The sequence below is a fragment of the Hemibagrus wyckioides genome, linkage group LG14 (genome assembly GCF_019097595.1).
Source record: "Hemibagrus wyckioides isolate EC202008001 linkage group LG14, SWU_Hwy_1.0, whole genome shotgun sequence".
Lineage (NCBI taxonomy): Eukaryota > Metazoa > Chordata > Actinopteri > Siluriformes > Bagridae > Hemibagrus > Hemibagrus wyckioides.
In genome coordinates this window covers 3,275,175-3,302,638 of record NC_080723.1, presented here as the reverse complement: position 1 = coordinate 3,302,638, position 27,464 = coordinate 3,275,175, and the positions used below count along the sequence as shown (strand labels likewise).

Genomic DNA, 27,464 nt, shown 5'->3' with positions numbered 1-27,464 from the left:
ACCACTTTCTCCTTATTAATAAGTCTTTCTTCATAATGTATATTATTCAGCAGCTGTAAGTAGCATATATAATTATAAAATGCATCTGTACAAACTTGGGCTGTGATCAGGACTACCACTGTCAAGTCCAAGACAAGGACTAGATGAGATCCGGTCAAGACTAAGTCTTAAGTGGGTCAAGGTTGATTCTTAAGGAGGTCAAGGCCAAGGTCAAATGAAAGTCAAGATCGAGACCAAAAAACATTAAATTCTTTTCGAAAGCTAATCCTTTACCTTAATGACTTGGCTTCATTTTTTCCTTGTGCCAATCATTCTGTGTTGTTTTCTATAAGAAAGAATTAGCTCTTTTCAATGAAAAGATAACGCAGACCTTTTTTTTTACATACCAGATATAACTAAGACCATATTTTCCAAATGAATGGCTGGTACAGAAGCTGGTCCAACTATAAAATGGCAACAAATCCAAGATATGTCCATGTAAACACACAAAATGAATCAAGACCGGACTTGAATCCTACACCCTTAGTACAAACACACACCTGCAGTTTTATTATGAGAACACAGTGATATATATACACACACACACACACACACAGACACACACACACACTATGGAACAAGCTATATACTGTATATAGTATTGTGAAAGTGTTTAGACAGCCCTATAGTTATTTTATATTGTGTTTTAGATTTCATTTAAATGATTGATGGATCAAATTGGGTTTTTAAATCTTTTTAATCTTAACCCATAATGACAAAACAGATCATTTTGAATCCTTTGAAAAGAAGATCATAGATTTTTCTGGCTTTTCTACAAATTCACGACATGTTGGTCCTGATAACACAACACACACACACACACACACACACACACAAATTGCATTTAATTGCTTTGGGCTAATGGCACACATGGTGTTTTGGCAGCTTCGAACATGTCTGTTGACAGCTTCCAGATCTTGCTTATCTGTTCATAGTTAGACAAGAACACACAAAAAATATCGGTTCTATATAAAGTGTGAAAACGCTTTCCTGATCTTTTTCCCATTGCTATCTGAAAGCACTGACATTAGCTGTTATCACCTAGACATAATAGACATTCTTGTGACATTTATATACAGTATATTTACATCTATTTATAAAATAAATGGAATATGTTGTAGCATAGAAATGACTAGCAATACATGTTCTTGGGATGCTAAGTAGCTTCGACACATTATATGAAGAAATCCTTTTGGAGAATTTTGGACAATATGCTGTATAATCAATTTGCTTTCTAGGCAGACATTTCTCCAAATTATTTTCCAGTTCTCTGACCAAGTGTTCTCATTTCGGTTTTAAAAGAAGTACTTTAGCAGTCGGAACACTTACAGGCCACCTAATGTCCCTTGGTCTTTCTCCACTTTGTTCTCTAAAGTGTCCGTTCTTTATCTGCCACTTCTGCTGCATCCGTTTAATGTAGGCTGGGATTTTAAGTGCCGCTCTGTGCCACATGTCTGGAGTGGAGACTCAGTCTCTCTGTCCTTTCTCTCTCAAAATGCTTTAAAGAGGTATAGCGGTATGACTTCGAACAAAGCCCGCCATTGTTTATTTTGTCCGTCTTACTTTTCTGTTCCTTTTCCTAGTCCTGTTTAATGGAAGCCCATTTGTCCTTAAAGAATTGGCGTACACCAAGCTGTAGTTTAAATTCAATATGCATAAAAGGGGAAAGAACAGTGACAACAACCTTTAATGTTATTAGTATCACAGTATCTCAGTAAAGCTGTTGGTAGCTTTTCCTCACCTCTGGTCACAAATACTCATGCTTTCCAAATTCCCTCTCTTGCTGAGGTATAGAGATATTAGTGTGAACAAATCTGTACTCTTCCATGCTCTTTTCTTCCTTATCTAATGCCTCAGGACACCTGAATCCTTCCTGGGACTGTGATAAAAGTTGCTGCATGTGCAGTTATAAATACACAGCGAGGAAGATGTTGCATCTAAGTGTAGTACTCTCGTTCGTATGATGTACATTCAATACAATGTGCAGAGTATCGGAACAAAAGACCTCCCATATTTCTGGACTACAGTGTACGCCCATTTTGCATTAAATGATGACTGTCATTAAATTTTATTTTTGAAAAAAGGTGCCAATAAATTTGTAGACTTTTAGACACCAAAAATTTTCCATTTTCAGTGGAAATAAAGACACACACAGGTGCATTCACATGCAACACGCATGCAAATCTAATGCAAGTTTCCATCAGTAGGCAAAACACTTTACTGAGAACCACTCGGAGACATCACGCCGTCTCTGAACTGCCGTTGCGTCTGTCAGCTTTCGGCAGGAAGGAATTAGTGCTAAGTCTGTGAACTCAGACCTATTAGTTCCTCAAGAGCTCTTGGTTGCTGTTGTAGAAATGACATTATTAACATTTACATTATTCACTGTCCAGTGTCACCCAAATAAAGATGAGGTTCCCGTCTGAGCCTGGTTCCTCTCAAGGTTTCTTCCTCATATCATCTCAGGGAGTTTTTCCCCACCTCCGTTGCCTCAGGCTTGCTCATTAGGCATAAATGTTAGAGATAAATAGTAACTTAACCTCAAACGTTTTTTTTCTGTGTTTCTATACTTCTGTAAAGCAGCTTTGAGACAATGTCCAGTGTTAAAAGTGCTATACAAATAAATTGTGTTGAATTGAATTGAATTATATTTTTGAATTTGCATTGTAGTCACAGAAGACATGCCCTAAGACATCTGTATCTATATTCCAGAATTGTGCCAGGATTATTAGTCTTGGGGAATACACATCAGTTCAATTCAAATCAATTCAGTTATACACCAATCAAGCATAACATTATGAACACCTGCCTAATGCATCAGTGAGTCTTGACCGCCCATGACCCTGTCGCCGGTTCACCACTGTTCCTTCCTTGGAGCACTTTTGATAGATACTGACCACTGCAGACCGGGAACACCCCACAAGAGCTGCAGTTTTGGAGATGGTCTAGCCATCACAATTTGGCCCTGGGTCAACCTCGCTCAAATCCTTACGCTTGTCCATTTTTCCTGCTTCTAACATCAACTTTGAGGACAAAATGTTGACTTGCTGCCTAATATATCCCACCCACTAACAGGTGCCATGATGAGGAGATCATCAGTCTTATTCACTTCACCTGTCAGTGTTCATAATGTTATGCCTGATCGGTGTATGTAGCACTTGGGAAATCAGCTTAGATCCAAACTAGAGGCGATAGTGGCGAATAAAATCTCCCTGAGGAAGAAACATTGAGAGAAACCAGACTCCAAAAGGAATCTACCAGTTGACACCGTGTATGAGTAATAGCTAAATCACTTGCTATAAAGTCAAACAGAACTGAGTGTGTTTAAAAGAATCTACTGACTGTATGCTGCAATTGTAGTAGGTAAAGTTTAGGTCACAAAAAAAAAACCCAAAAAACTGGGGTCTACATTTTATGTGCAGTTCAGCTTCAGCAGTTAAACATGGCTTTTTGTTAAATAACAAACATATCATGATTGAGAGGTTTGTGGATTTTTAAGTTATTTATAAAACTTCCCAAAACCTGGTTGTCATTTTCAGCCTCCATTTCATTCTCTCTGTATCAGGGTAAAAATATGGGCTCTCTCAGTTTGTGTGTGTGTGTGTGTGTGTGTGTGGATGGATGTGTGTGTGGGTGTCTGTTTGCCAGATTCTCACAGGGCTTCCATAATCCTCTTATTTTTATGCTCACTGCAGATTTTTTAGATATCATACATGTCAGACTCAAGCCCACTACACCTCTACAACTGCAGGTGCATGACAGGCTAGAGAACGAAATACATTCTATATTTTATGATACAGGAAAAAATGCTTTACGTGAAAGCATTGGCACAATTGATGGAAAACACAAAGCCTTGTTGTCCTGCGCTGGAAGATGCAGCAGGTTGTTGTAACCTTTTGTTCATGCTCTGTTTCCATCAACAGGAAACTGAGCCATCATCAGTGCTGCTTGGTGCAGAACATGTGTGTTGATTGAGTGAAAGAGTATATGGGTTTCGTCAGACAAAAGGAAGTTGGATACTACACTTAGACCTTTACAGTCCTGATACTGAGCTTATTATGATCATGTTCATGCTGAGTAATTGGGCCAGAACATGCACTGGGTCAGTGGTGCTGGACAAATTTGTCAAATTCAATACTTTTGAGAAATCACCAAGTTATACAAATTACCTAGGTATGTATTGTAGCTAATGATATGTGTGGTAAATTTTTATTAGAAAGCCATAAATTCTCAGTTGACAATTTATAAAATATTATTAGCTAGAAGACAGTAGAGATTTGTGTTTTGAAATGAAGTCAGTAAAAAGTTGTATGTCCAAGAGGAACTCGAATCAATTACAAAAAATTGTACTTTGTTTCTTCTCATTAAACTCATGGCAAAAACTAGTGTCGTAACATGATAATAAGCAAATACTGATCATTAATTTATTAACTCATTCATTCATTTATTTTCAGTAACTACATTATCCTGGTCAGTGTCACTGTGGATCCAGAGACTTTCCCAGGAACACTGGATGCATCTAGCTTAGTGGTTAAGGTGTTGGACTACTCATTAGAAGTTCGAATCCCAGGTCCAACAAGCTACCTCTGCTGGGCGCCTGAGCAAGGCCCTTAATACTCAATTGTATAAAATGAGATAAATTGTAAGTTGCTCTGGATAAGAGTGTCTGTCAAATACTGTAAGACAAGAATGCACACTAGATGGGAGGTCACCTACTGGCATGTTTCTGGGGCTGGAAGAAAACCAGAGAACTCAGAGGAAACCCATGCTGACACAAGGAGAACATGTGAAACTACACTATATTGGCAAAAGTTTTGGGACACCCCTCCAAATAATTGAATTCAGGTATTATTTTTCAGGGGTTGGACTCGGCCCCTTAGTTCCAGTGAAAGGAACTCTTAATGCTTCAACATACCAAGACATTTTGGACAATTTCATGCTCCCAACTTTGTGGGAACAGTTTGGGGATGACCCCTTCCTGTTCCAACATGACTGTGTATCAGTGCACAAAGCAAGGTCCATAAAGACATGGATGAGCGAGGTTGGTGTAAAGGGACTTGCCTGGCCTGCACAGAGTCCTGACCTCAACCCCATAGAACACGTTTGGGATGAATTAGAGCGGAGACTGTGAGCCAGACCTTCTCGTCCAACATCAGTGCTTTGACCTCACAAATGTGCTTCTAGAGGAATGGTCAAAAATTCCCATAAACACACTCCTAAACCTTGTGGAAAGCCTTCCCAGAAGAGTTGAAGCTGTTATAGCTGCAAAAGGCTGGACAAGTCCATATTACATTCATGTGCATGTAAAGGCAGACGCCCCAAAACATTTGGCAATATAGTGTACCTTGTATCTGTGAGGCAGCAGTGCTAGACCACTGCCCTGCATGATATTGAATAGATACAGGAAAAAGACACAGTTTAATGGCAAGGTGCATAGATGTGTTGTGTATTCACACAGTGCTCAGTGGAGGCTCTATTACATTTGTGTTAGATACAGATAACAGTGGACCAAAGCCATAATCCTGTGTTGATACTGGATAGGTAGGCAGGTGCACCAGCTTCACCTTCACAATCTAAACTATCTCCAGATATAAAGCTGGTGCTTGGAATGCAGTCATGTTTCTAGTCAAGGGCATTGTTGCTCACACTGTTTTTGTTCACTTGACGAATAGTCATGGGACCGTTCTTTTATGTGAAAAAAGAGGACATTAGCATAGTGTGGTGTGGGAGCGAAAGAGGAGACAAGAGCTTTAAAAGCTGTGTTGTTTGAACTGTTTGCTTTGCACAATGATGAGAGAAACTATGAGACAGGGATTGATGTCACAAAAAAAAGTCATTGAAAACTAGGGTGTATGCTCACTTAATCCAGACTGCCGATTAAATAAATCTATAACCGGTAAAGGACAAATATTGGACAAATGTAACTCTCACATTTGGTTCACTATTTAGTAGAGATGTGAGTCCTACTAGTAGCAAAACCTGCTTTAAAGCAACACAATTGGAACGTATATTTAGTCCAAGCTATATAAACCATTTGGAAATATACACAGAAAACACCTTTACTGTACGTGCCTCCTGATAGCAGGTGTGTGTACACAGGTGATAAGGGACAGAGCGAACATGACAGGAACTGAAACCACCATTTTGTTCCATACTTACATCAGATTAAAAAAAAACACCAGCCATAATCGGATACCCTTCTTATTTATTTATTTATTTATTTATTTTTTTCACGGCTAATATAAATGATTATCTTATTAATCATAAATGTGTATTTTAATTTTGTTGAAGTATTAAACCTGAACACAGGATAAGCTGTATTGATTTTAACTGAGCTGGCTGAGAAATTAACACACATTGGAAGCTTTAGATCAGAGACCTGGCCTACATACGTGCACATGCTAATCATTTCGTAATTAGAGCGTCCCAGCGAACGCTATAAATTCTCCTCTCCCTGCATCTGTGTCGCTCTCTTTCCTCAGTTCCTAAGAATTCACTCCATGATGTGACACATAGTCCTGGGTTCCAGGATGGATTTTTATTTGTTCTTTAGTTATAGTCCATAAATAATCACAAAATTATCAACTAGCTTGATATTCATAAGAACCAGGGAACCAGAATTTGGAGAAAAATATCTAATAGTATGTAAGATAGCAGTCACTGTAGTACTGTGTAATATACAAGTTTGTTTCAGAATCTGTTGTTTGAGAGAGTAGAAAATAGTGAGAGTAGAAAATAGTAAATTTCCTATGAGGATTACTCATGTGCCTACGCTCTGTGTGGATTTACTGACATTTTAATCAGTTTCACTAAGGTAAACATTTGCCATTGGTTAACACTTTTTATATTGTTTTATGTTGATCTTTCGGCTGCTCTCCACAGCAGAACAACTTGGCACAGGTTGGCGCAGCCCTCCATTTTATCCAGGCTTGGGGCCGGCCCTGGATCCAGTGGCTGGGGTTTGGGCATTGGCTGGAAATCAAACCCGGGCCTTCGGCATAGTAGGCTGAGAATCCTACCACTGAGCCACCAATGCCCTCGGAAATATTTTTAAAATGGCGAACCCCCCCTGAGGTTCTACTCACTACCGCTCCAAGCGGGTCTCGCACCCGGGTCTCCAGCATGGGAGGCAGGCGCTCTAACAAGAACAACAACATTGTTTTACATCATTCTAAAATATACTTTTTTTTATCACTTGCTGTTGTGAGAATACAGTTGACTTGGAGACATTCCAAGCACTTTTGTTCACTTGTCGTGAGATGATTAATCCTGGATTTATGTGAAAAAAAAAAAAAAAAACCCTTCAGGCATTCACTCATGCATCATCTTCTCATGCTGCTACACATAACATTTATTATAACTTAAATACAAAAATAAAATGTCTTCCTGGATAAATGAAGATGTCTGTTGTTTGAAGTCCTTTTAAACCAAAAAGGTACCTTTTTCCCTGTGTCTTGTCAATGATTTCTGACCACATTCCATGTTTTTCTATTGGATCATTACAATTGATAATCAGACACATGAATAAATCCGGCTTCGGCTTTTACACTTCATACAGCTTTTTCCTTAAACACACAGGAATTAGTGCCGGAGTATATTTTAATGTAAGTTCTTTTGTATTTTTTTTTCCCCAGTGGATGTGTCTCAAACCTATGGCTCCAGATCACAAAAGAAGCTTACAGAAAATATCGACTGGTCCTACGCAGGTACGTATTACTGAGTTGCAATCAGAGGGAAGACATTTATCGTGCAGTATCATTAAAAAATTAAAAATTGAGGACTTGTCAAGGCTTGCACCACATAACACGCATAACGGATTAGGCTTACTCGTATCTGTTAAAAGGAGCAATTTAGCCTAGGGTTTGCAGACCTGGCTTGTCATGTCCACTGATGGGTTTGCGTGTGAAGACCTGAATGCCTTGCTTTGGATTTCATTTCAACTATCTAGCTTTATTTTAATTGCTTATTGTGAGGAGAATTGCTAAATTCCTTTATTGGTAAAGCTCTGTATAAGCATTGTGTGACAAGGGCCTTTTTTGACTGCATTTGAATATAGTTGCACTAGTTGTACCAATGCTTATTATCTAATGTGCCAGCTGGATGTAAATCTAAGCATTTTCATGGTCTAACTACCCTCAACTGCCTGTATGTAGAAGTGCAAATAATGTCGTGGATAATTTGTTCCAACATAAACCTGAGTGAGATGTTTTAGCTATGATTCATTGAGTTTCTTAGATCCTTTATGCACTTAGCTAGCCATAAGCTTCAGAATTTTGAAAGGTGCAGTCTGATTTCCTGACCAAACATCTGTATAGGTGCTCATATCTACACAAACATTTTCTGACAGGAAAAGCATCGTTTGAACTCTGTTAAAAGCTTTACAAAATACTAAAAATACAGTCTACTGAACTGTGAAATGTGTAGTAACTGGATTGAAATACGTCTAGAGCATCCTTAAATGCTTTTCATGTTTACATGCAATTAGTGTAGAGTAAATGTAGCTGGCCTTTTGCAAGGTCAGGCAAATGAGGTGGCCAGGGTTAGCGATAAAAAGTACCAGACTCAGTAGTGAAAGCGCTCTGATGTGGAAGTTCAATGGAAATGATTTGCTTTTATCGTGGCGTTACAGGTAGTTCAGCATACGCTAGAGAACCAGAGCACTGGACTCTTGCCTAGTTTATATCATACTATATTTTTCAGTTGCATTGAATTTGTCTTTTGCAGAACTCTGAATGCCATCCCACAAGAGCCTTTGAACTGCTATAGGTCTCTTGTGTATTCTAAACTGAGATAATAGCACACAGTTTGCACTGCCTCATGACCACAGATCTTGGTGTGGCAGGACAACATTAATAACAACATGACCACAAGAGACTTATACTATACATTACTATTCAGTGAATTTTTAGCATAATAGGCAGCTGATAGTCAACCAGCAGGTATGTTTGCTGCTGAGACGCACACAGCAGAGATAAATTCATTAACTAGGGTTGCCAGATTTCAACAATACTTTCACCCTAAAACAAAAGAATGTATATTTGTAACACATTCTTTGCATATCCTAGCTTGTTAGGAAGCTAAGGTCAGAGCACAAGGTCAGCCATGAAACAGCATTCTGGAGCAGACAGGGTTAAGGAACTTGCTCAAGGGCTGATCTCTGGTAACCCAAATCCTTAACAGTTGAAAGCACGCAAAAAACCTGAAACTAGCCCAAATATTTGTGAAGACACGTTAATACACAACATCTGCATTTACACATTGGTTACAGACATTTATTAGATTGAATTTTGATTGATTAATATAAAACAAGATCTTGGTGACTGTGGAGTATTTAGGGGGAGACAATCTGGCAACCCCAACAACTGTTCTGCAGCATAAATCCTGTCCCAATGAGCTTTTAATGGAAAATTTAGTTGCAAAAAAGTGAGGAAATCAAAGCAAACATCTGTCAAATAGCAACCTTTGTAGAAGACTCTAAAGAGGTCATCAGTATTTGAGTGCAATTTAAAATGTATGAAGTTGTAAGTGAGGGCTTTTTAAAGATAAGCATTTGTTTAACAGCTGACATAAATCTTTGCCCCTATGAATGAGCCACCATTGCATTGATCAGTGAGAAATACGACAAAAACATATATTCATAGCACCTCTGACACGATGTTATCTTTCACTTCATTTTTAGCACCATGGAGAATTCCCTCATTTCTCACACAGCTCTACTTTCAAAAGTAGGCCAGATCGGAAATTCTACTCCACCAAACATTAATATGGCTTATTTTGTCAGCAGAGGTCGTACCACGTAGAAAAACCTGTCTTAAAAAATATGTCTTAAACAAAATATCTCATTTAATACATTTCTATAGAGTTAATATTCTTTTTCTTTTCACGCATTGCTTTTTATCATTGTCTCAACTCTCGTGTGTCACAGCAAATCAAATCTGAATGACACATGAAGTTGGCAAAACAAAGAGGGCATTATCATGCCAGGGATGAAGACAAACATCCAGGCAGATGGGACATTGTTCACCAGTGCTGCCCTGAATGCCAGCATCTCTGCCACTTAACCCACCCACTTCTCATTCTTACTGCGTAATTCCAAGATTCCCCATAAACTGTTCTGACTGAATCATTTCTGTTTTGGAAAATTAAATTTTTGTGATAATGTATAAGGTATAAGACAATATTATAACTCACTTGTATTAAGTTAAATAGGCTTTATTTGTCACATATACACTGATCAGGCATAACATTATGACTGCCTGCCTAATATTGTGTCCCCTTTTTCGTTGCACAGTATGAATTTTCACCTCAAGAACTGTGATATATTTATATGAAAACTATACCAAAATTTGTTCATGGTGTGTTTCAACCATGATGAAGACTAATGAGGTGTCACAAAAGGTTTACAGGATGACCTGATGAAGTATGGGACAAATGTGTCAGTGGCAACCATAAGAACATATCATAACCAAGGACTTCAAGGCTGAGACTCCGTGACAAACACCACTCTTGACCAAACACCAGAAGGAATTTGGACAGGCCTACAGAGTTCTGAAACATGGAGAATTATTTGGTGGGATTTAAGGAAAGCAGTTGCATGATGGGAGCTTTCAAAGCTCACTGAGCTGAAAGCTTTTGCATGAGAAGAATGAGAGAGGTGACAGAAGCTTGTCAACACTTACTAAAATAAACTTATTAAAGGTTATCGAAGCAAAATGAAGCTCCACCAAGCTCCATTGAGGTTAGGGGTTGAATAATAGAACACATGAACATTTGTGGGGCAGCACGGTGGCTTAGTGTTCAGCACTGTTGCAGGGGCCTTTCTGTGTGGAGTTTGCATGTACTCCCCGTGCCTGCATGGGTTTACTCCGGATACTCTGGTTTCCTCCCACAGTCCAAAAACATGTACATTAGGTTGATTGGTAATTCTAAATTGCTTGTAGGAGTGAGTGTGAGTGTGTGTGGTTGTCTGTCTATATGTGTGGCCCTGTGATGGACTGGTGACCTGTCCAGGGTGTACCCCTGCCTTTCGCCCGATATGTGCTGGGATAGCCTGTGACCCTATTTAGGAATAAAGCGGGTATAGAAAATGGATGGATGAATATTTATCTTATTATTAATAAGAGACGATGCTGTTTCAGAGTTTATCAGTCATTGTTTTTTAACTTTCAATCAAGTTTTTGTTAAATTCCTTTGTGTGAGTGTGTTGCAGGTGTGTGTGTATGTGTGTGTGTGTGTGTGATGATCTTCACAGATGGTATGTAACGACTTAACACTTCTCTTTATCTACTTTTGAAAATAAGATCTCAGATTTCATTCACGTGATCCCAGTTACAGCTAAATGAAAACCTTTCAAAAACACGATCATTCTACATGATGAAACTTGTTGTAAAATGGGAATAGCTATTGAGCTAATGTTAGTGTTCTATGGCTTAACTTAAAGCTTGACCTAAAGTTTGTTATTACAAGCATATAACAGCTAGCTGAAAACTTTATAGCTGATTTGCCTCAAATTACATATCGCATAATCTAGGGAAACTAGGGATCACTACTACTTGCTAGGCTTTTAGGCAACATCTGATTACAACCAAGTTTACTACGTGTAACACAGTCGAGGCAATGCTCTGTGTATAAGGAAGAGGGCAGTTAGTATCTGAAAAGGTGCAGTGAAGCTCAGCTGAAACATTTATGCAGGCGATAGTTTCTAGCTTATTTCAGGGTGGTAGTGTCTGCTATTGTGAAAACAGATGCAAGCTGTCCAAGTCCCTGCAGAGGGCTAAGGTTCATTTCTCCTTCTGTCCTCTAGCAGCATGTTCACATACTCCACTACACAAGCTCAACACATGTGACTTGTCTCAAACTGATGTATCGCTGCAGATTGCTTAGAAATAGAACAAGGCGACATGCTGTTCTTTATAATAAACGCTCATGAATGGATAGAACTACAGATACTGGAGATAGCAAGCCAGCTAGCTTGTAAACATTATTAGCTACGATGAAAGTAAGTGGTTTATTTAAAGCCATTGCTTTTTCTGGCTAAATTGCTGTGTCAAAAGCTGTATCCACCTGATTACGTACACGAAGACAGCCACCGATTCAAACAGTTTACCACATCATACCGATCACGTTAGCTTGGATCCAGGAGACGTTAACTTGGATCCAGGAGATGCTGACGTTACTCCTTATTGCTACAGTATATATACTGCATATAGCAAGAAATTCTTCAAGAAACTTTTCCTTGGATCAAATTGGCTCTTCTTTGCATAAAGTGTGTTGTGTATTGTTTTTTTCTTTGTACATTGCGCATCTAAGAGATGCATATTATACTATGTTAATTCTTTTTAGGAACATTAAACCAAAACAAATGGCATAAGAAATACCCATCATGCAACAATGCCAAGCAGTCACCGATAAACATCGAGGAGAGCCTGGCGCAGGTCAAAGCTCAGTTTCAGAAATTGAGGTTTGAAGGCTGGGAGCAGCAGACCTTAGAGTCCACAACAGTAAAAAATGATGGCAAGACAGGTACAGCTAATAATATTTCTCGATCCTGACTATGATGATGGTAAAAACGTAGATGTAAAATATTTATTTGAAGGACGTTAGAACCTTATGGTAAATACAGAGTACCTTTCTCCAGTACTCAGAACTTAATACTGTTAAAAACTTTAAAAGTTTCTTTCATTATTACCTTGGCCTTTGATGCATTGTAAGTGGTGAGGTTTACCTTTTGTGAGCGTTTATATGATGTACTCGCTGTCTCCTTCCAGTGACAATAGATGTGAGAGGCGAATTCAGTATAAGTGGAGGGGGGTTGAGGTCCACGTTTAGGGTGGGCCGCATTACTTTTCACTGGGGCCGCTGCAACGCCTCCTCTGATGGCTCTGAGCATGGCATCAATGGAGTCAAATTCCCCTTGGAGGTAAGAGAAAGCCTTCTTTTGATCTCTTCATCCTGTATTATCCCTATAGTACTTTTTTTGGAGTGCGCTGTTCTTTATAGTGGTTCCTGGAGAATCACCGAAAGTTTTAGAATGAGAACTTGCAATTGTTATAAAAACACAGAGGAACATTCCCTATCCCGCAACCATTTTCACTGCCCTCCTCCACTTTTATAATACGTTTAACATTTACAAGCTTAATCTTAAATCATCTGAATTTGGACAAAGAACTGATATCCATAGATCCACAAGGACTAACTGTTTATATGAAGGGACATTGTGTCATGCTGTATAGTTTTGAAATAGTTTATACACCAATCAGGCATAACATTATGACCACCTGCCTAATATTGTGTTGGTCCCCCTTTTGCTGCCAAAACTGCCCTGACCCGTCCTGCACTGTGTATTCTGACACCTTTCTCTCAGAACCAGCATTAACTTCTTGAGCAATTTGAGCAACAGTAGCTCGTCTGTTGGATCGGATCACACGGGTCAGCCTTCGCTGCCCAAATGCATCAGTGAGCCTTGGCCGTCCATGACCTTGTTGCTGGTTCACCACTGTTCCTTCCTTGGACCACTTTTGATAGATACTGACCACTGCAGACTGGGAACACCCCACAAGAGCTGCAGTTTTGGAGATGCTCTGATCCAGTGGTCTAACCATCACAATTTGGCCCTTCATCAGACTCGCTCAAATCCTTACGCTTGTCCATTTTTCCTGCTTCTAACACATCATGAGGACAAAATGTTCACTTGCTGCCTAATATATCCCACCCACTAACAGGTGCCATGATGAGGAGATCATCAGTCTTATTCACTTATATATGTATATGTATACAGATGCAGATATATTGTTATGAGGCTCATCATCATCAATCTATAGATGATGCCCTGAGGTCTGGAGGACAGATTACTGCTCTTGCTGTACTGTTTGAGGTGAGTGCTAATTTTCTATGAATATCTATGGCCTGCTATATCTTTGTGTTGTTAAAGCTCCAGAACATGCTTTTAATTTAAGAAAACTGCTTTCAATTTTGTTCCTGAGCTGCTGTAAATCACACTGACAAGCCTATAATAATATAAATACTATAATAGTAATTCACAGTTATTGCATGTTTGATATGTCGGGTAAAGACTGACAGGAAATTTGTACACATATACATTCCATCCAGTCATTTTCCATCGTATGCCAAATGTCCTCATGCCCTAACTTTAGTCACGAAAGATGTGCAACAATTTGGCAGCTAATCAGTGGAGAGGAAGAGTGTGAGGGTATAAACAAAACACATTCTGCTATTATAATACCTAGAATAAGGAAATGGAATCGGGTGTGGTGGAGTTTTAACACTTTTCTGCATGACGAGTTGAGGAATTCATTTGTTCTCTAGTTTTGAAAGCTTAGGCCAGGGTAAAAAACACCGTATCTACAGTTGAGAGTTGCTGTAAGTGATTGGACAGGCCATGAACAGTATTTCTTTTATTTTCCACTAAGTGAGAGAGTTTAATTGTACATACAGGTCCATTGATTGTCTGTAGTTTAAAAGAAAAGCTAATGAAGCTCTCATCTTCTATCATCACAGCTCATCATTTTATAAAATTCAGTCCTTGAGATATCTATGGTTATAGTGCTGTCTTTTCATGGACAGGGATGACACTATTAATTCATTCCTAGTGTCATATTTATTTATCTTTTTAATATTGTCCTTGAATAGCATTCCTTAGTTCTTTGTCCAGACAAAAACTTGAGTTTCAGGGTGACAATATTGTGTTTACTGCTTTAATTAAATTTTTAGTGTTTAATTTAATACTGCTCCATGCTCGAGTTGACATCAAGTGCCATGTGTTACTAACCCAGTTCTCTGATTATGGCAAACTCCGCCCTGTGTGTGAACCTCACATACAGCTATCTAAGTAGTATGCGAGTCTGTCATTGTGCTTGACACCAGTACAGATTGTGCCTGATTTCGAATACTACAAATGCTTAACTCAAATGAAAATGGCTGCTAGTTCTCTTGGTTTCTTGTAGCATACTAACATTGGCTGAAGAACAGATTATATACGGTTTACATAAAATATATAGAGAACACAGATCAAGTAATTTGACATGATAGTACTTTGCATTGTATCTTCTGGCGTCAGACACACGTAGGGTCCGATACTGCAGAAATGATAAATTACACCAGAGTCAGTGAGAGGATTTGCTTTTGCCAGTCACACTGGTGTACCTGGTAGTTTATTTAAATTCTCATCATTCCTTTATGTACTAAGGAAATGCTTAAATCTCCATAAATGCTTGTAAATTCTCCTAAACCGCAATCGACCAACGTGAATGGTTTTCATTACATCATTGGTACAATTATCATCACCATTTAGGCATACTACTGAGGGTTCATTTTGTGGTTTTGGATTTAGCTCACATTCCCAAGTGAATTCTCTCACTCGATGTGTGCAGACATCAGGTTCATTCTCATGGTAGCAAATGACACAGCTTTACAGGACATATATATATATATATATATATATATATATGCTGCCACCTAACCTAGATCTGCCTGAAATGATATCTGGTTTGTATCTCTTTGAGGCAAACGCAGTAAATGTCAACAAATGTCAATGTAAAGAGCCCGAAAATATAACAATAATAAGCTATGATTACATAAGTGTCAGTCACTTTATTTGTTTGCCCCATTTATTCACACGTCCTTCCTGGCCAGGCTCACTAGCAGAAATATTCCCAGACAGAGTACTTGGTGTTTACCCTGTGTATTTGTGCAATAGCCCGAATCTATGACCTGTATGAACAAGTTGTCTATGTGGAGAAACTAGAAGTTTTAGAATACACACGGTGTTTATAAAGATAAGGAGTATATGCTTGTGTGTACATGTGAACATTCCCTGGGGTCTGAACACTGATGAGTTTTTAATTAGCCTTTTTTTTCTGCTTCGTATTGTATATTACTGTTCATTCATACGTCATTAATTAAATATCACACAAGTATAAATATTCTGTAAAGGTCTAAATAATATAAATGTTGTATTTAGTTTTAACATTAAATGAACACTTACTTTAGTATTAGTATTTATTTCTGCGTAAGCACTGCTTTCCAAATAGTAAAAATATATTCTGTATATGAATTCAATTATAATCTTACGAAATACTGTGTGTACAAAAATGACATATAATTGACGTCATTTATGCCAGATTTATGGCCATTCCAGGCATAGTGTAGTAAGACGTTCCAGGTGCAGTGGCTCACCTTTTAAATCCAGCCTAAGGCTGCTGGGGGCAATTACGCAGAGCAGTATGAGGTTATGGGGGAGGTTGAGAGACAGCACACATATCCTGTAGTACAGAGACAAAGAGAACAGCAGTGCTCACCTGCTTCTTCTTTAGTGCATGATTTTCATTTCTTATGTCAGTATTTGCACTTCTGCAATCTCACAGGCAAGCGATGAAGATAATGAAAACTACGAAGCCATCATTGATGCCGTCAACAGTGTCAGCAGATATGGTATGCTTAAATGTTTACACTATTAAACAGCCACTTTGACTCTACTCATCAAACAACACACTCTGAGTTATATATATCACTGAAAAAGCATCCATTATGTGACTTCTTTTCTTCAGGAAAGAGTAGTAGTGTATCACCGTTCATCTTACAAGGCCTCTTGCCCAACTCCACGGAGAAGTACTTCATCTACAATGGCTCGCTCACGTCTCCTCCTTGCCACGAGACAGTGGAGTGGATTATTTTTAAAAACACCGTGGCCATCTCTGAAGCGCAGGTGAAATCACTATACTATACCAAGTCACAATGTTTATCGATCCCTAACAGCCTTAATATGTACAATAAGGTATATGAATGTTAATGTCCCTTTACTCCTTTGTATCTGATACTCTGACTTTCACATCAACACCAAAGCTACTTTTTAAAAAATGTGACATTACTGTGTCTCCTGTTCAAAAGTCCACTGTCATTAGGTATAGGGACTGGGTGCGGGTAAGATTACCAACATGAAAAGGATGTAAATAATTGTAAAGCTTCTTTCTTTCTGCTATGTGCCATTTAAACCTCAGGCTATTTCCCTTAAGTAGCTAACAAGTAGACACATGTTACCGAAGGAAACGAAAGCTGAAGACTTGAAAGCTTTCTCGAGAAAAAATGTTTGGGTGGGTCATTCTTTTCAAAACGACACGTAATAGCAGACAATAAGTGCACTTTGTCTCAAGAAAACATTACATTTGGTGCAGACTGGATGTTTGAATATAGCATTAGTCAACTGACTTAACCTGTTTATTTTAATGTTGTTTACTGCCGTTTTATTATTTATTATTATACTTGTTTAGATTTGTATGGTGACCTTGAGTGACTAGAAAGGCACCTGTAAATAAAATGTATTATTATTATTATTATTATTATTATTATTATTATTCATGTTCAGACTGGACAAGGTAAGCAGGGTCTTGTCCAAGTAAATTGACACAAGTGTGTGTTTCTCACCACATTATTAGTGTGCTTTACTTAATGTCAAGTAAAAAGTGCCGTAAACATTATATTCTGTAAACTGTATAGATATTTGATAAAAGACTCTCTCGGACTCCTACAATCAAGAACAATAGACTTGACCGTATGCTACAGTATGAATGTGTGTTTGTGTGCTATTGTGCCATTGCAGTTGGAGATATTCTGTGAGGTGATGACCATGCAGCAGGCGGGCTATGTAATGCTGATGGACTACCTGCAGAATAACTACAGAGAGCAGCAGCTTCAGTTCATGGGCCAGGTCTATTCTTCATACACTGGCACTGAAGAGATCCTCACACCCAGTAAGTACACACACCTACACACTGTAAGAAACACTTGATATTGAACTCTCTGCTTTAAACAAACAAAAGTGGAATTTTCCACTGAGGAGTCTGATTAAAACTTACGACCTGAGTGCGGTTAAAGATGCCTCCTATTTTGAAGGCAAGCCTGTGGATAAGATTTTAAGCTTTTTTCCTCTAAAGCTATTTACAAGCAGTCATCTGTAAGCTATCATGAACATTTTTTGGACTTTCTTTTATACTTTAAGGTTATTAAAAGTGTTGCAATGCAGAATTAATGATGGTATTATGTCATTATTCTGGCCAGTAAATTATAAAAAGTATTTTTACTCTCAGCTCTCTATTAGAAAACTGAATGCAGTTGCTAATACTCCAGTACACTTCGGTGTAGTGTCCTATTAACCTCTTTTAAATAATAAGTGCCTAATTTGATTATGTTGGTGGCTATGATGTGGTGGCATTGTCTGTTCCCATTTCCCAGGGGACAAGAACCATTGTTAATGACCGCTTTAGGGGGCAGTGGTGGCTCAAGTGGTTAAGGCTCTGGGTTGTTGATAAGGGTTCAAGCCTCACCACTACCAAGCTCCACTGTTGGGCAATTGCTCTTAACCCTCTCTCTGCTCCAGGGCTGCTGTATCATAGCTGCCCCTACGCTCTGACCTCAACTTCCTCATCTGGAATATACGAAGAAAAGTATTCCTCTGTGCTGTAATGTAATAAAGGCTTCAGTTCTTCTTCCACTTTCATTTAAATGTATATGTTGAACCGTCAGACATCACGTATGATTTCTCTCAGGTGGATTACATGTTATTGACGGTCTTATTAATTAAAACACGACTTACTAAGTAACATTAAAGGCTTAATGCTTTAGTTTGATTTTTTTTGACAGCGCTTGAGCTAACGTCCAGCACAGCAGGAATTATGGACACATTCTGTCTTCTTTTTTTAGACCGTACATCTGTATCAGTATTAGAACACTCAGCGCTCTCCACGTCTCACTCTCTAAGTAATGGGCTTTGTCTGATACTCTTTAACATCTCTCTCTCTCTATGTGTGTCTCTCAGAAAGTCAGTAGACTTTTGTGTTGCCAGGTAACTGTCTCCGAGTTTGGCCTCTATGTGGGTATAGGTCTGACATCTTCTCATTATTGATAGGAGTTTTATTCATTCAATCCCCACAAAGCTGCCAAGAATGTTCGGTTTATATTTTTTTTAATGTTTCTTTCACAACGATAAAAAATAGTTTTATTATTTACGCCGAGGGTTGTGTGTATTTTGATGGGTCGTAACATTTGTACATTTTACTCTACAGACTGAAGGTATATTATGATAGATAGATAGATAGATAGATAGATAGATAGATAGATAGATAGATAGATAGATAGATAGATAGATAGATAGATAGATAGATAGATAGATAGATAGATAGATAGATAGATAGATAAAGTACAAAGTACAGGTACATAGCAACGAAATGCTGTTTAGCATCTACCAGAAGTGCAAATAGTAGAAATTGTGCAAATGAACAAGTGCAGATAAATATGTAAATATGTACATCAATAAATAAGGCTATGTCAGAGTGTGCATAGAGAAGTGTGTGCAAGTTGTATTTACAGCAGGTGTAATTATAAATTGTGCACAAAATGTGTGCATTATGTACATTGTATGTACAACAGAAACAGAAATAATATACAGTGTATATACAGATAGTATATATATATATATATATATATATATATATATATATATATATATATATATATATATATATATATAAATATATATATATATATATATATATATATATATATATATATTATGAAAACGTTGCAGTTCCTGTAGACAGCCTTGTAAAAAACTGTATATTGTATTTGGATACTGATCTGATGTTTGGCCACATTCTGCCCTCTGGTGTTCAAATGGATCAGCGAGTACTTAATATATATTCCTTTAAATTTCTCACATTTCGCAAGGCTTGTTTGAGCGCGAGTTATCAAAGCATGGTATGCTCAAGAGCTTTTGGAATTCAATAAAAAACTTGAAATAAAAAGAGCATTTTAGCTTGTGCAATTGGTATACAAGACTAATCAGCTTTAATCTGTTTCCGTCAATGTGTCTGAGGGCTGGGGTTTTTTTTTTTTTTTAGAGAGGTGTTCAGTCTCAGATGCTGAGCACAGATGGTGAAGAATGCCCTCCATGCTAAGGTCACCATGTGCTAGGACCAACAGTGTGTGAACGAGAGAAATGATTGTACAGAAAAAAAGAAAAACACCTTCTGTTTGCATGCATCTGTTAAAGTGACATTATGTTGAAAGGAAATACATAGCGAAAAATAATTTATCAATTATTTATTAGCCCGAGACCTATGTTATTTTTTGATAAACATCCATAGAAAACATAGTGGCTAAGCCAAAACAATTCTACATAATATTGCTTTTATAGACTATTTCGAAATATGGTTGTTGAGAGTGCGTGTGCTGGTCTTTTGCAGTTTGTAGCTCGGAGCCAGAGAATGTGCAGGCATATCCATACAACTACACAAGTCTGCTAGTGATGTGGGAGAGACCGCGGGCTGTGTATGACGCAAACATCGAGAGATATTCAGTCACCTACTGGCAGGCACACGGGAATGATCCACCTATGATTGAGTACCTTACTGATGGAGACCAGGATGTGGTACTATACATTACATTAAACTAATCGATTTAAACTAATCACACTTATAAACTATACGTTAGCAACATTACAGTCCGAATACTTATTTACGTAAACTATTTTAACAATGATAACACACAAAAAGTTTTGACATTAAAATGACATCATACACTGTATGGCCAAAAGTATGCGGACAGCTGACTAATCACGCCCATATGTGCGTGTTAACGTCTCCTTCCCCCTTTCTGGGGAGACCTTTGAGATTTTTGAGATTGTGCTTATGCTCATTCAAACCTCAAGAGCATTAGTGAATTCATTAAAAAAAAGATGTTCAGTGATGTGGAGCTCAGGCCTTTCTGCAGGCTACTTGGGATCTTCTACTCCAGCCATGGAGCTCGATTTGTGCATTGTCATGCTGGAAAAGGTTTCAGCTTCCTTAGATCCAACGAATTCTCGATGCTACAGCATACAAGCATGTCCTATACAGTTGCATGTTTCCATCTTTAAGGCAACAGTTTGGGGAAGAACCACATCGATGTCTACATACTTTTGGTCACATTGTGTATTCAGGACAATGTAATATGGCTAATTAATACTTTAGTCTGAAATATTGAACATAAACATAATTCCAGTGATTTACAGGCATTATTTTCCATGTTAAAAGTCTACAGATGGTCATTCTGTATCTTCTCTGTTTTTGTCACAGGGAGCCATCATCCCAGACCTGGAAGCCAACACCAGCTATGTGGTTCAGGTGATGGCAGTGTGCACTAACGGTCTGTATGGGCGTCAGAGTGATCAGCTGGTAGTGGACATACCCGTGATTGACCCTGGTAAGAACATCCACACTCGTCGCTCTAATCTCTATTGGGACTGAGTTCGCGTACTGTAGTATTCTGAAAATGAGCAAAAACCACAGATGCTCCATACTGTAGTTTGTTTAATCCATTGCCAGCCATAAGCTTTCCATATGGTGTGGTATAATTGACCAGTATAAAGATCAGTACTAGCTAGCATTTAAAGTTCCATGTTTTAAATGACAATCACATGACTGATTTAACCACAGTGTTGTACTGTATTTTTATCCCGGGAGGTAGAGGTGTGCTCGTTGTGCCACTTTTGTCTGAACCTGAAAGCCGGAATTCTGACAATCATTATTTTTCTGTTCACCTCGGAATTTCCTAGCATACTTTGTCGGATTTATTTTCCAAAAATATAAACCAATTTGCCCCTGACTAGGATGAAGCACTTTGTATAGGTGAATGAATGAACTTTTTTGTCGTCCTGATGCACAACCTCTGCCAGTAGGTATGTTAATATTAACATTAATCTGAAATGCTTATTATATCAGTATCACTGTGTTGTAGTATCATCTACAGTAGCATTAATGTGTCAGACTAAACTGAAACCATTTTTCCCAATGATGGAAAATTGCACTAGTTCTTCAGTGTTACTACTTAAACGCGCTATTAAACTTGTTTAATACAAACTGTCAAACATTTTAAAGGCTAATACAGGGTTTATGTGGTTATTGTTGTTGCTGACTTTATATTTCCAATCGTCCTTTGCTCATTTCTGTTATGCTGGAGATTTTCTCCGTGACTAATCTTTGCTAATCTGTTTTATAGCTGCTTTTGTTCCTCCACTGTTTCTCTGTGCATTGTCCTTTTCTTGTTTTGTATTTTATTTGCATACCCTGCCTAAGGCTTGCGCATTACGGTGTTTCTCATTAGTATTATTTTTTTCCCGTGGATCCTTACGTGTGTTTTTCGATGCTTCCTATGCAGATCATGATTTGTCATTCATTATAAAAGCATGCCTTCCTTTGAACAGAGATGGGTTAATATCCTCACAGCAAATTGTGTCAATGCACTGAAATGTTGAGAATCTGTATCACTGCTGTTTACAATAAACTAATCTGACTTGCATAAAAAAAACATTCCATGCATCATATTTCTATGGATGTGTCTATGGATGAGTGTGTTCTCATTTTACAAAGCCATGCACTTTAATGTGAATAGTGTCTTTGTTTTTGCTGTTTCACCATTAATGCCGTAATTGCTAATCTGAGCATCCATTGATGAAGCATCCTTGTGTGGCGGTAGTAGATGAATAGTCAGTACACACCTCACAAATAATTCTGATGCTTAAATCTTAAAAAATCCAAAAAAAAAAAAAAATGTTGGAATAATGTCTATCATTTTGTCTTACTTGCTCTTACTCAGAGTAGGACTGAGCCTTTTCTCTGCTTTCTTGTGTATGTGGAGCCACTCTGGTGTCCAGTTTCCTTTGTGCCCTGGTCATTATCAACTTCTGCCTTATTCTCTGCCTTAGAACATCCTGTTTGTTTTGCTGTGTGACCTGAAACGCTCAATTTTCTCACCTGCAGTACTTCCCATTGCTTTTCTTCCGAGGTGTTACTTGCAGGTTTAACGAATTAACATCGATCCACACAAATCAGAAATTTGACCCAGTCCTTTGCAGATATTGGAGAATATTCTTTCACTCACCGTTTTTGTAATGTGGGTTATTACGTGCCAAGTCACTCTGAACACAGAACAATCGTCAGCGTCTAATGCTGGGGGGGGAATGGGTTTAGTATCCTCTGAAACTGCTATGTTAATATACACAAAAGTAGCTTGTCTACACATTCTGAAGATTTATTCTTAGTTGGTTGAGGTGCTATAGGTTTAGAAATATGCAATATTGACATATTTATTTTACTTTTGATTTTCTTTCAGAAACAGACCCTGACCCTGACTCCTTTGCATTTGATGAAAAGGTAACTAAGAACGTTATACTGCATAATAAGTACAATGAGAGTAATCTTTTGCTATATAAAAAAAAAGAGCAGTAACTTAATCCAGGGCTTTGAACACCTGAACACCTCACCTCACCTCCTTTCTCTCTTTCTCAGGAGGACTATCCGAGCACCCCCTTGTGGGTTCAGCCTGACTCAAATCAGGCACCCTATCCAGTGCAAACCACTACAATCAGCCCCAGGTCTACTACAACTGAGAGCCATGTCCATCCTTTATTTGGCGAGAAAACAACCCCAGTCCCTACTGAAAATCGTTATCAGGGCGTTTCTGTAAAACATACATCCCAACCAACCACCATGACCCCTACCACTGCGTTCACTACTGTCCAAACCAAACAGCCTGTTCCTCCAGCCATCGATATTAAAACCACCCCGACACCCACTGAAAGCCATTACCAGGGGATTCCAGTTGAACAGACTACCCATTACACCCCTGTTAATAAGTTCACATTTACAACCGTACAGCATCCAGTTCCTTCAGTCTTTGATAGTAAAACCACCTCAGCAACCAACCTTGAAAACCTTTCCCAAGACATTCCAGCAAAACACCCTGCCCAACCTACCACCATGACCCCCACAAATGTACTCGCTTCTGAATCAGATTATAGCAGCATAGCACCAAGTGTGGTCTCAGAAGATAATGATCTCATCGACAGCTCTGTGGGTCGTAGAGTAAAAATTAGTCCTCACGATGCAGAAACCACAGCAACTTCAGTGGCAGGGGTGGAAGAGTTCACTGACTCACATGGCTCTGGGGAGAGCCCTATTTCTGCTACAGATCCAGCCTCCTCCTTCCTCCCCACAGAGGTCCAAGTGCAAACTACATCTCCTACTGTGCCTCTCCCCACGACCATGACCACTGCCTCTGGTGGTGTCCTCTCACCAGAGTTCAATGGTGAGAACTCTCCCACTGCGACCCCTGTGTGTGACTCCCAGCTTTGCCTGCATGCTATTCCTATGTCCATTCCCTCTAGCTCTATGTTGTCTGAGTCTTCGTCTTCCCCAGACTGGAACCTCCCATATACTACACCGTCTGTCCCCTACTTCTTCTCCTACCCCGTACTGTCCAGCTCTCCCTCCAGCTCTGTGTCTTATTGGGATGTGGAAACTGTCTCTAGTGGTGATGATGGTGATGATGGTGACATATTGTCCGGGTCGGCCTCAGGTGCCACCCCGAGTAACAGTACTTTCCCTTTTCAAACGTTAACAGACTCAGCTGACTCTGAACTATCTGTGTCGCTCAGCTCGGAGCAGGACATCTCAAAGATCTCCAAGATTTTTAGCACTGTCTCTCCATCTCTGCAGCCTTCGGTTACCTTATCTAGCGACTACTCTTCTTTTTTCACCTCCTCTCTCTCAGATAGTGTGGTGGAGTGGGCTGATTTTTCTGTGAAACCTGTCACTGTTGTTCAAAGTCATGATGCCTCTTGCATCTCATCGCATATTTCAAGTTCTGTGTATTCACTGTCGTTACACCTAATGCCCTCATCATCCATAAGTGACATGTCTAGTGTAGTAGAGGGTCATTCATTTCCATCTTTCTCCACTGTTGGAACTGATGGGTTCAGTGCAACAAACTGGGACCTATCTTCTCTCACTGAGCCTTCTAGTGATCTGCACTTCTCTGTTACAGCCAGCATCAACGGCATCAGAAGCAGTGAAAGTTCCCATGCCCTAGGAAGCTCTGTTCCCTTGGAGACTCCCACGGTGTTGTCAACCTCAATCCCAGATGCTACCTCATTACTCATACACTCAGCTGATGGGTTTCTGGACAGCAGTGCCTCAGGCTGGATAGTGGATCAAGATTGGACTCAGAGCTCAGCTTCAGGAGATGGGAGTCCTACTCCTTCCTCACCCACTGTCTTCTCCACGGAACCACAAGCAGAAGAAGTGGAGTTGGAGGAACACTCTTCATCCTTCTATTTTGAGAGTGAGAATGTGACAGAGGGAGAAGGTACCATATTTGGTGTTTCCCTTCACCCAAGCCCACCCGTGGCTCTGGGGGGTATGGAGGAAGAAAACAGCGGATCAGGAGAGAGCCTCACAGATAATGAGACATCCTCTGATTTCAGTATCCCAGAGCGTGCTGACAGAGGCTCAAAGGAAGAACCAGTGGAAGGTAAAAATACTGCCATCTGTTCATCAACTCTCAAGGGGCTCCACTGGACTAGAAGCACTAGCAGATTCAACGTCTTTTTTTAATACAGCAAAAAATAAATATACAGCTGCCTGCAAAGTAAAAATCCCCAGAATAAGTATTTAGTGATTTATGTGTCAGGTATGGTTTGGAGGTTTTGTTAACATTTCCATCATGTTTACTGCACAACTGATAGCCTAAAGAACTAAAAACCAGACATCTCAATCTTACAGTCCCACAACCATCATCACATTGCTTATGTTAATCCCTAATTCACTTTATGTTTTGTCCTGTGTGCTTTTCCTACACAATACCCCCAAGCATGATCTTCCAGATCCGTCTTAACTGTCCCATTATTTTAGCTACTGCATTTTGGACAAGGCTTAAAATATCTACTGCTGTATATATTCTGATTTAGTGCTGTTGGTGAAATGCACAAGCCATGCCAGTGTTTGTCCAGTAGAGTGCAGTAAAAGTCCTACTCTGACACATCAGTGGTCTACAGCTGGTGCCAGCGTCTCTCAGTGTCGCACTGACCGGATTAGGGTTACCGGGTTAGGGTTAGGTAATAATCTCGCAGATTCTTCAAGCTATAAACCAGACTATTCATGCACAATTTGTGCAATTTCTTTATTGGTAAAATATGTTGTAATTATTTAGAAAACAAAAAACAAATATTAATTAGGAATCTAATGTTCTGGGGGGCTTTAAACCCATCTGGTCAGTGTTCAGTGTGAACATGTAAAAACTAACAACTAATATAGCAGCTAATAACCCCTGTGTTGTCAGATAATTTGTTTTAAATCACATTACATTCTTGTATCATGTTCAGCATTACTTAACATGAATAAATAATCTTAATCGACATAGCTTAACAAATAAATCTGTAATATTTATATTTACCTATTTGTTTATAATATCCAGACTAGTACAGCTATCTGTGAGTTAATTCCTTATGCAAAGAAACAACTTATTTAGCATTAAACTGCATGACTTTCGATTTGTTCTGCTTATATATAACTAATCCCATGCTCTATCACCTATTCGGAATCATTTCTTTTCATTTTATGTGTTGTACCTGGTTTGCGTTAATACATTCGATTATGTAACGTCTCATTATATCATATCAGGCTTCATTTTCTCTTGTTTGTAGATGCCAGTAACAGTAGTCACGAGTCTTGGGTGGGTCTGGTGTCCAGTGTGGAGCATCAGAGGAAAGCTGTGGTTCCTCTGGCTGTGGTTTCAACCCTCACCTGCCTCTGCCTTATCGTACTAATTGGCATTCTCATCTACTGGAGGTGAATTTTATATATCGGGCTGTTTATGCATCACGATCCATGACAAAATCAGATCTATTTTCTGAACTGAAAACTGAAGAGGATTTTCAGACAAATATTGTTTTCAGAATTAATGTATTTATTGATAGAGACTTCAAAGCACTTTTGTACATCGCCCTGGATAAGGGTGTCTGCCAAATGCCGTATATATTAATATAACTCATATAAATACATTTATGTTAAATATAATTAGCATTTGTTATGGAAAATGTTATGCTATGCATCTACATAGCAATGTAATGTCCTCCTAAAGACTGTTGTAAGATGATCAACATCAATTTTTTCACCATGAGGGTTTCAAATGGATGGGTGATGGTTAGTGTGAATATTTCAAGAGAAGGTTTAATCCTTGTGACTTGTCCTCATTCCCATCCTAATGCATTCAGCAAAGATCCCAATGACAGAAAACATTTAAGGATGTGCTTAAGGGTCGCTTGAGAGCAGGGCTGTGAATGACTTCTGTCAGAGAAGTGTTTTTGTGTGGATGGTAATGACCGAGTCTGCACGTGTTTGTCATTTCAAGTGACATATGTTGTTTTTCTGATGGCTTACACTGTAGATGTCTAGTGAGGTGCTGATGCTCCAGGATGATCCAATCGGAAATGTGACAGTTTTTTTTCCTCTAACTGTGAAATAAGCAGTTTTTGCAATCCCATCAAGTACATGATTTTTTCTGTATAAACAATTCAATTGCACGAGACTGTACATTTC

The 27,464-nt window shown here is 38.9% G+C and overlaps 1 protein-coding gene across 5 annotated transcripts in view; it reads left to right on the top strand.

Annotated features, from left to right (window-relative positions):
• The window catches only part of ptprz1a (protein tyrosine phosphatase receptor type Z1a), a 52,408-nt gene that overhangs the window by 9,711 nt on the left and 15,233 nt on the right, over window positions 1-27,464 (top strand). For 3 of the 5 annotated variants that reach the window (XR_009206523.1, XM_058408101.1, XM_058408100.1), the window contains exons 2-13: window positions 7,674-7,745; window positions 12,382-12,561; window positions 12,807-12,958; window positions 13,817-13,912; window positions 16,422-16,488; window positions 16,605-16,762; window positions 17,654-17,804; window positions 20,295-20,479; window positions 21,165-21,291; window positions 23,200-23,240; window positions 23,376-25,398; window positions 26,570-26,714. Coding sequence is in view for 4 of the 5 variants with exons in the window: in XM_058408101.1 (XP_058264084.1) it covers window positions 7,674-7,745; window positions 12,382-12,561; window positions 12,807-12,958; window positions 13,817-13,912; window positions 16,422-16,488; window positions 16,605-16,762; window positions 17,654-17,804; window positions 20,295-20,479; window positions 21,165-21,291; window positions 23,200-23,240; window positions 23,376-25,398; window positions 26,570-26,714 (3,397 nt within the window). In the remaining variant the exon portion in view is untranslated. The remainder of the gene's footprint in view (window positions 1-7,673; window positions 7,746-12,381; window positions 12,562-12,806; window positions 12,959-13,816; window positions 13,913-16,421; window positions 16,489-16,604; window positions 16,763-17,653; window positions 17,805-20,294; window positions 20,480-21,164; window positions 21,292-23,199; window positions 23,241-23,375; window positions 25,399-26,569; window positions 26,715-27,464) is intronic. The other 2 variants (XM_058408102.1, XM_058408103.1) reach the window with 2 other exon arrangements.